The following is a 9,905-nucleotide window of genomic DNA, read 5'->3' on the forward strand; positions in this document are numbered from 1 at the left end:
ACAACTCAGCGAGTTAGAGTAGCCAACTCGACGAGTTGGGCGCTGTTTAGGTAACCCTAATTTTAGGGTTTTGCACCCTATTTAAACACCTTAAGTCTCAAGTGTTGGCGTCATTTCCAGCCTCCACTGTCCTAAACCCTAACCTCGAAACTCTAAGGCACTTTTGAGTGTTTTTGAGCTATTTTGAGTGTTTTGTGTGTGTTTGAAGCCATTGGAAGAAAGGGAAGCTTGGTGATACAAGAAGGAGCTGCTAGATCTTGATTTCTGGTTGCATTTTGGCACATTTTTGGTAAAAAGTCTCAACCTTGCTTTATGAATACATAGATCTTCTTCTTAGGGTTCTTTATGAATACTGCACGTAATCTCGGCTGATACAAACTCCCTCATCTGCTCAGTTCCTGAACCTGAGCCTGATCCCTCTCCAGCACCTGATCCGATCACTGGTCTCTCCCACAACGTTACCATGCTGAAAACATATCATAACAACCATCAAAATACACATCACTATTGTGGGATCACACACACTACAAGTTCCTTAGTTTTATCTCAGCCCTCCTTGAATTGAGTACGAATCCTCTACTTTCAGTAGTACGGGCCCATACTACCTTCCACATCTATCCTTACTTTCCTCAAGAATTGCCTCGACTCCACCAAGTCCCTTACTACTACTACTGCTCCCAACACTACTCTCATCCTACGCTTGCCCTAGGGTAACCTCCAACCCGAACCTAGTCTTCAGCTACTGAAGGCATCTTCATAATGCCAATTAGCCACTACCTGAATACCATCACATGTGATGAGGCTCAGATAATCCTTCGAGTAAAGGACTCGTCCCTACAATGGTTAGACTCAGACAAGAGCTGTGCAATAGGGCCAAATCCATCACTCTGAGATTATTCAACCCTGATCACATGTGACTTGACGTATTCACCTAATAGCTAACTCCCATCACTCAGAGTTCCACAAAGTACAAAGCAAGTAGAATTCAAAAAAAAAAAGGGAAATCTAACCAGAACATAATCAAGCAATTCTATCTACATAACAAGAATTTGTGCTAGCATGCGATTCTAAGCTCATAAAATCAGGCATAACCTAAACAAGCTATCTTACCACTGTCTAATCGATACTAGCATGCAACTTAATAAACACATATAACAGGAATATAAGGCATCCTCCTAGATCCTTAGCCCTATATCTAGCATGCTGATCACACAATCATATCATAACATAAACCTGAATGGGTAATTTGCAAGAACTTACTTGAGCTCGACTGATTGCATGCACCACACCCTTTCTCTTTTTTCAAAGTTTCTTGCACTTTTCATGGTTCTTTTCTTTTCTCAAAAAGTCTTTTCTTTTTTCCCAATCTCTTTTATAAAAATGATTCTCTTTTGAAAATTATCATACCAAGTACTCAGTTTACATTCGGACAAACCCAGGAGTGTGCCCGAATCCGTCAAACCAAGGCTCTGATACCAACTTGTAACATCCCAAAAATCATGACCAAAAATTCCTTTTTACAACATTAATAAAACCATAAGTATTAAATCATTTCAACCAAAACTAAAGGATTATATAACAAATCAGAGTATCATTTCAAAACACTTGTTCGTTTTATCAGAGTAAACATCCTAGGCTAAAACTCCTTTGGTGTGTGTGACGTGCGATCACCCCAAATTCTTCCCTCCTCTACCGAAAGTACCTGAAACCAAAATTGAAAACCATAAGCACAAAGCTTAGTGAGTTCCCCCAACCTACCACATGCCATATACGCATAACCATGAACACATAACCACGTACTGGGCCCCCGCCCACTGCATCGGGCCTTGCCCGACATCAGGCCCCACCTGGCATCAGGTACCACTTGGCTTCGAGCCCCACTCGGTATACGGATCTGTCTCTCTTAGGCCCCGCCTATCTTCGGTCCTCTCCCGCTACACACATACATACAATCAAATAGCATACTAACAAATAAACACTCTTTAACTATTCCCCGATCTAAGGCCTCGCCTAACTAGGGCCTCGACCCTGTCCTGCTACTGAAGTTGTGGAACCCTGTCCATACTCCTGTTAATAGTAAGATACGGGCCCTACCCACACTCACTCCCTTCTTATCACGGGCCTCACCCCTAATATTGTAACACCCAAGATCAGAAAGGCCAAGTAAGTAAAGAAAACCCTAAGTCAAAGGGTCAACTCGTTGAGTCCAGGGAGGAACTTGACGAGTCGGAGCGTGATCCGTGTCGCGGTTTAAGTGACTGACTCGATGAGTCGGGGAGACTGACTCAGCGAGTCTGGTATGGGTTGAGAAAGCCCTAATTCCGGGACTTGTACCCTATTTAAGCATCTTATTCTCCTTCTATCAACCTCATTTGTTGCTCCCATTGTCCAGAAGCTATTCCACGAAACCCTAGTGCTCTTGAAGCCTAGAAGGAGAAGAAGGAGTTGAGGGTTCAAGAGGAAGGTTGTGGATCCAGAAGATTCATCTCTTTAGCTGCTCATTTTTGTAATCAAGTTCTTTCCTTGCCTTGTTAATTGTTGGATCATTTCATGTCCCTCTTTATGAGATTTTGGACCAAGTATGATACATTTCGGATTTGGACGTCCCCAAGCTGAATCCCTTTAGCTCCAATTGTGTCTTGGCCCAGAGAGTCATAAAGTATCAGCCTTGAGAGTGTAGGTGATGTATGGTTGTCTTAAACCCTAGTTTGTGGTGTGTTTAGCCTAGATCTCCTTAGCTATACGTAAAGTTCGCAACTTTACGTGAGGAATAGGCCTTGGAAGAATGGATCTGTAGCTTGGAGTCCCTGCATGACTCAAAAAGCTTCTGAATGTATGAAAGACTGAATAAACTCGACGAGTGCTTCGAGTGGACTCGGCGAGTAGCATGAAGATTAGGAGGAACTTGACGAGTTAAATGAGCAACTCGACGAGTCTGTTGAAATTTGCCTTGGACTCGGCGAGTCAGGTCGGGAAACCCCGAACCCTTCGAGGTAAGACTCGAATCAGTGAGTCGGGTGGAGACTCAGTGAGTTGGACACGACAGGACTCGGAAATCGGTGGACTCGGCGAGTCATGGTCTGACTCAGCGAGTCGAGTCGTGAATGGAAGAACTCTGAGCGTGTGAACTCGGCGAGTCAGTAGGCATACTCGGTAAGTAGGGTTGACCTGGAAGGTTGACCTTGACCAGGACTTTAACTGTGACGAGAGTTGACTTAGTTGACTTTCGAAGGACTATTAGACTAAGTGTTATATTAGTATTGGTAGCTCGGGGAGCTAGTGGAGCCGCAGTTCAGAGAGTTTTCGGGCAGCAGCCAGAGAGGTATCAACAAGTTCAGCAAGTGCATGTGAGTTTCCCTTTTGTGTGGATGGGTCTACGGCCATAATGTCGGCCCATGTAGTCATGAGTAGGAAGACCTGGGGGTTAGCCCTAGGCACAGTATGCTAGTATGATATTCAGGACGAGGTCCAATGTTAGTGGGTGGGTGCCCAAGGAATAGTGCATGATAGTTATACTTGTTGTCTGTGTGATACATATATGTGCCTGGTAGGAAGGTGAGTGTGGGCGAGGTCCTGTATCTCACCATCAGCAGAGTATAGACGGTGTTCCATATCTCATTAGTAGCAGAGTAGGGGTGAGGCCCAGGTTAGGGAAGGAGTGAGTGTGGGCCGGGCCCGTATCTCACTATCAGTAGGAGCGTAGACGGGGTTCCATGACTCATCAGTTGCAAGACATGGGCGAGGCCTTAAGAATGAGATGCTTAGATAGGGCACAAAGTCCGAATTTAGGGTTTTCCCAAACCCATACCAACTCATGGAGTCAGTCTACCGACTCGTCGAGTAGGTCACTAATCCCGCGACGAGAATCCTCTCCTATTCATTGAGTTCCCTTCTGGACTCGACGAGTAGACCTCTTGACTTGGGATTTTTCTTTCTTTTCTTGACCTTTTGAATTCGGGGTGTTACAGTTTATCTATCAATAAAATAGTAAAGAAATACCATACAAACACATTACAAACACCCACATTTGAAATTCATGTTTATTGATGAATTGGGACTGATTTAACACAATTGGAGACACCATCAAGAAGATGTTTTGATACTTTGTCATGATTCACAAAACCATAAACCAAAAATCTTGACCATCGATTGTAGAGAGCTGAATGTATTTGTCTATTTGTTTCTTGCCTGGGATTGTGATTGGGTTTACTATGGCTATCTTCTCCAATAGGATTATTACCTGTTTCGGTTATATTAAATAATCAAAATCAGATAACCAACAGTTATGGAAGAGAAGTAACTTCACCTTTCTCCTCTTTTGTACTTTTATATTACTAACCAAATAAAACCAAAGATACTAACAAGAAAAAATACATTTGAAAAATGACTTATTTCTTGTATTTATCTAAATAATAAAAAGCAAAATTCATAAAAGACTGATAACCACTGTATATATCAGTTTCGTCGCTTAAATTCGACAATATTTTCTATTTCAACCATTTTGATATGCTTAAACCTTCTATAACAAAATTTTTTATCAAAAATTTAATGGTTTAGTGTAAAATATTTTATTAAAACCACTAAACATTTACATTAATTTTAGAGTAACCTTTTTTAGCCATGTCAAAACGGTCAACTTAAAAGGATTGTAAAAGTATGATGGCTTTGGCTGACAAAATGATTAAATCATGAAAAAAGTATTGGCTTTTATTTATGTAATAAATTATAAAGTTTTTAAATATGTTTCTTGATTATCTTTACTAAAAAGAAAGAGAAAAAGATTATCTCGACTTAAATTTCAGTAAATATTTAGGCCTTCAAGACGGGGATCGGTCCTTCAATAAGTCCATAAGTATAGACACTCCATTTTGTTTCAGGATCAGAGCCGAAATCAAATATCCGGGCCGGATACCCATCTATTTCAAGCCCCACCTAAACCCAGTTTCTCTGAAGTACAAAAACCCTGCCTAATTTGGAATCCATGCTAGTACGATCAAATCACAGAAATGTCCAAGTTCACCACCATGTTTTCTTTCCTCTCCTTTGCAGTTCTCTTCTTGATCGCATCGATGGTAAATTTCAGATCCGGTGCTCCGTTCATCTTCGCACACAAGAAAGCCACACTCAGTAGGGTCAATTCCGCCGTCAAAAAACTCTCCGTTTCCATCAACATCTATAACAAAGGATCTGTGTACGCAATCACCTCCTTTTATATTCTGTTGTTTACATCTACCTCTGATTCTTTGCTCCATAGTTCCGATTCATGATATGCATCTGCATGCATGTACTTCAAGTATCTGAATTCATTTTTCTTATGTTTGGTTACTATATTTATATTGATGTGAATTGATTGTCTCGTCAGCTCTGTAACATGTAATTGCTCGTAGATTCAGTGTTTTGGTTGCATTTTGATATTGCTTAGAGCGTATTTCAATCTCAAACGTTGGTAGAGATTGGTACCTTTTGGATTTTTGTTACGATTTAAGAGTGGTTAACTTTGCAAGCTTTGTTTTCTTATTGTTCATTTGACTTGTTAACAAAAGATTGTTAATTCGATGTTATTATATATTATAGAGTTCACGACTTCCACTTAACTTCAATAGGAAAAATACTTTCCATTGATGTCCATTTACTGTTTCCTAGTTTCTATGTGTCATGAACTGTGAATACTTGACGCCTTCTATCAGTATCACTAACAGTTGGTAGCATATATTATTAGTTTTTGAAAATATAGAACATGAGAATTAGTACTGAAGAGCATTTCAATCAAAAATGAATTTTTTCATCCAACTTTTAAACCTATTATTCCTCATTTCCATTTTCAAAACTGTTATTCCTGATCATACCCCACAATTTCAGTTGTTATTTAGTATGCTCCATTTATGGTCAGTAGTGTTTATGGTCTGGATATGTTCTGTAAGACTGTAATCAATTTGCAAGAAGCCCTTTATCTCAAATTAGTTGCAAGATTAAGCATTTCAGCATATCTTTTTACGTCAAATAAAAAGAATTCCTTTACTTTGTAAAGTATATAATTCTATACATTTTCATTCCTGTAACAGCTTTTCAAGAACTACAGGTTAGATTCATGGATATCGATCCTCAAGTAGTTTTATTTTTTTTATTATTATTTATAGTCTTACAATCTTTTTTACTGTTTTAGGAGGCATATTCAACCCCACTTCTGCCACTTGAAATCCTATCAGATAAGCCACGCAAAAGTACACTTGGTATTGTAAGTTGTTTACCATAAAATAATACTTTATAAACCAACTTTTGGCTAAATGCAAAAAATAGCATTATACTTTTATTTATTTGTGTATTATAGCATCCCACTTTCATTTCTTAATAAAAAGGCATTTTTCTATAACAAATCTACCTAAATATAACTTTTTACCTTCAGTTTTTTTTCGTATTACTTCATTGTACTTTGAAAAATCTAATTGTTATAATTGCATAGATTTTTCAAAGTAAAATGATGGAATAAGAAGAAATGAAAGTAGGATGTTATAATAGACAAAAAAAAGTATGTTGCTTTTCTTTTTTCTTTCTTTTTTTTTTTTTTTTTTTTTGCATTTAATCCTTCTAGATGTGTTTTTGTTTCTCACTGTTAACACATTGCTGTTATTGAGCATGGATTCTTGCTTGATGGCTGCTACTCTTTAAGGTTAAGGTACAAGTTTTTAATTTTTAAATTTATTTATTTCTTTTTATCAATGCATTTCTTTACATTACCTTTTCTTTATGTAGTTTTAGAAACTGTATGGCATCCCTTTTTCAGTATGAGGTTCTAAACAAATGTACGAAGTTGAATGCAAGAAATAGTGATTTACTTTAAATATCTACCTAATTAGAGCAATGTCATTTATACAAAACAATTTTCACTGTTATTATTTGGGTAGATCTTCCAAACCCTAATGTCCTTAATAGAAATATATCAAAAGTATAATGATACAAGTGTGTGTAGATTTTTCAAAATATTACACAAGTTCAAACTGAAGGCTTTTGTGTGTTTTTTGGTAAATGTTCAGAGCCTGATGATGAAATATGGAAACCTAGTATCCGTAATCTTCCTTGTGGTTTTATTCGTGTATCTAATGATAACCCCACCTAATAAGTCCAATGCTGTAAAGGGAATTAAGAAGAGGCGTTGATTTTTATTATTCTGTGTAATGTCATGTCATGTGACAAAATCTATGAACCCACGCCTAAAAAAATTGTTTCTGTTTTGGTGGAATTGTTTTGTAAAATCTTCTTAAAAAAAGATGATTGGTGAAGAAGATTTGAGATTCTTAATCACTCCTAGCTTCATCTATATGGTAGTTTTTTCAAGGCTTAAATGCAAAAGATAGCAATGTATTTCACCATTTTATTATGAAAAAAAGATTGGAAGTATAATGCTTCAATGGAAAAAGAGAAGTAGAATGCTACAAGATGCAAAACAAATGAAAGTGCGTTACTATTTTCTTGTAATTGTCCAAAAATCAAGGTATAAATGGAAAGTGGAATGTCTGAATAAGAATTTTTTTTGAAAGTACAATGGCATAATTGGACAGATTTTTCAAACAAGAAAAACAAAATTGAAAGTGTGATGTTATAATAGGAAAAAAGAAAAGTAGGATGTTATAATACACAAATTAATAAATGTACATTGTTATATCTTGCATTTGCTCCTTTTTCTCATAGTTTATAGTGTCTACCTCCATAAAAAAATTATATGCAGACCATTAAAAGCATTATTAGTAAAACCAATGCACGTAAACAAAACAATAGTAACAGATATCAACATAGCCATGGGCAATTAATGTGTGTTTATCCATCAAATAAAATAGTAAAGAAATACCATACAAACACCCACATTTTATATTCGTGTTTATTGATGAATTGGGACTGATTTAACACAAGTGGAGACACCAGCAAGAAGATGTTTTGATGCTTTGTCATGATTCACAAAACCCATAAACCAAAAATCTTGACTATCGATTGTAGAGAGCTGAATGTACTTGTCTATTTGTTTCTTGCTTGGGATTGTGATTGGGTTTACTGTGGCTATCTTCTCCAATGGGATTATTACCTGTTTCAGTTATATTAAATAATCAAAATCAGATAACCAACAGCTACAGAAAAGAAATAACAACTTCACCTTTTTCCTTTTTTCTATTTTTATATTACTTAACAAAAAAAACCAAAGTAAGATACTAATAAGAAAAAATACATACTTTATATTAATGTAAAAGTTTATATTAACTTAACAACTTCACCTTGTAGTGGATCCAAGCCTCCATGCCGTTGGGTTGAATGGAAGACAAGGGGCGATCGCTACAGAAGGCGACATGAATGTTAGAGAGATAAAGAGTTCCGGCGACAGGTCCGGTGGACGTCGACAAGTGACAAGCAAAAGTCCGGCTGAGTTTCTCGTGTGAGTAAGTCGTGAAGTTCTGTTTGTAAAGGGATTCAAATCCACCTTCAGTTAACGCTTTCGCTGTCAAACTCATTTTCCCCCACGCAGATCCGGTTACAGATTGCCCTGTTTTCACTGAATCAATCACAGAAAACCATGAATAAGGCACACACACATACATGCAAATTAAATGGAGGGAAGAGAAAGGGACTTACAATTGCTCCAGATGTTGGTAGCGGCGACCTCCGCCTTGTTGCCCCACGTATTAAGTTTCTTCTTGACGTTATCGATATTGTTGGGCGGAGGTTGAGGCGGAGGGGCGCCGTATTGGGCGTAGGGATTGGGAGGAGCGTGGGGGTTGTTTTGGTTGGAGGAAGGGGGTACCGGTGTTCCCATGACGTGAGTCTCCCAATAATTGGCTGCCGGATCGGAGGAGGACGATGAAGACGATGGCGGTGGTTGTTGTGGGTACATAACGACGGATCAAATGGAAGAACAAGAACAAAGAACAAATGCTGATGAAGATTCGTAAACACGATAAGATTGATTAATAGGAAAGGTATCAAATGAAGAGCATTTTGCTTAAACAAATGTTTATGGGGATGATGGCTGAAGATGCGAAATCGAGAGTTGGGAATTGCTATGGATGGGGTTGCTTCAGCGTGGTTTCTCCGCTGACAAATTCGACTCGCAACTTGGCTTTGGCTTTCTCAAATCTCAAATAAATTAATTAATCTGTTTCCGTATGTCACACTCAAACACGTTAATGTCAACGCCAATTATTTTCTATTTTTCCAAATAATATCGAAACAAAAAAAAATTACTCATCAAATGTCAAATTATGCATCATAAATCTCTTTAATATTTAGAATAACGCCAAAAATGGTCCCTATACTTGCACGTTTTTTTGTGTTTCTTTTTGGACTTTTAGGCTAGAGTAAATTACAAGAATGGTTCTTGTGGTTTGGGATGATCTGCGTTTTTTTAATTTGGAACGTCCTAACGTGTTTGGTCCCTATAACGTATAAAGAGACTATTTTGCTCTTAAAAATATTTTTTTAGTTTTATTATTATTTAAATTATTAATTAATTTATTTATTTTATTGGATCATTATTCTCATCCCACATCCCACACTGTCAGCACCTCTTTCAAAAATCAGGTAACAAATTTAATTTCAACATTTACAATCGGGCATTCGGTTCATCTCCAACAACCATGATTAATACAAATCTCAAAATCATATTAGTTGAACCTCAAAGCCAAACCAGTACAAACATTGAAATTGAAACTTCAAAAAATCAAAATATGGAAAAGGAAATAAAAAAAAAAAAAAACACTTTTTTATTTCTTTTCCTTCGTACCTCTGACGATGGGAGTTCGGTACAAGACTGACAAAGCACAATCATCAAACCATACTTCACAAGAAATGGAAAGACACGATAGATCCAAAACCCTTTACAATCTTAAACCTCAAAACCAAAATCAATATCAAAATCTGGATTC

The 9,905-nt window shown here is 37.4% G+C and overlaps 1 protein-coding gene and 1 long non-coding RNA gene across 6 annotated transcripts; one reads left to right on the forward strand and one right to left on the reverse strand.

Annotated features, from left to right (window-relative positions):
• Positions 1–4,848: 4,848 nt before the first annotated feature.
• LOC145037348 (uncharacterized) lies at positions 4,849–9,147 on the forward strand. 5 transcript variants are annotated; one of them, XR_013678783.1, is made up of 6 exons: positions 4,862–5,191; positions 6,063–6,079; positions 6,164–6,235; positions 6,590–6,673; positions 8,269–8,419; positions 8,510–9,147. It is a non-coding gene; the product is annotated as an uncharacterized LOC145037348 (long non-coding RNA). The 5 variants fall into 5 exon arrangements; XR_013678786.1 differs by lacking the exon at positions 6,063–6,079 and having other exon boundaries at positions 4,849–5,191; positions 6,751–8,419; XR_013678784.1 differs by lacking the exon at positions 6,590–6,673.
• LOC145037347 (GEM-like protein 5) lies at positions 7,759–8,875 on the reverse strand. The gene is made up of 3 exons (XM_078985988.1): positions 8,617–8,875; positions 8,262–8,536; positions 7,759–8,074 (listed from the first exon to the last, which is right to left on the reverse strand). The coding sequence occupies exons 1-3, from the start codon at positions 8,873–8,875 to the stop codon at positions 7,874–7,876; spliced, it is 735 nt and encodes a 244-aa protein (XP_078842114.1). The 3' UTR covers positions 7,759–7,873.
• Positions 9,148–9,905: the final 758 nt, after the last annotated feature.

The sequence above is a fragment of the Lactuca saligna genome, chromosome 3, assembly GCF_052625555.1.
Source record: "Lactuca saligna cultivar CGN05327 chromosome 3, ASM5262555v1, whole genome shotgun sequence".
Classification (NCBI taxonomy): domain Eukaryota; kingdom Viridiplantae; phylum Streptophyta; class Magnoliopsida; order Asterales; family Asteraceae; genus Lactuca; species Lactuca saligna.

Bases quoted from the DNA above. Each gene is read 5' to 3' on its own strand.
- LOC145037347 (XM_078985988.1), bottom strand. From the start codon at position 8,875: ATGTACCCACAACAACCACCGCCATCGTCTTCATCGTCCTCCTCCGAT. The intron at 8,537-8,616 runs GTAAGTCCCTTT...TGATTGATTCAG, and splicing joins TACCAACATCTGGAGCAATT to TGAAAACAGGGCAATCTGTA. The intron at 8,075-8,261 runs GTGAAGTTGTTA...TAACTGAAACAG, and splicing joins AGGCTTGGATCCACTACAAG to GTAATAATCCCATTGGAGAA.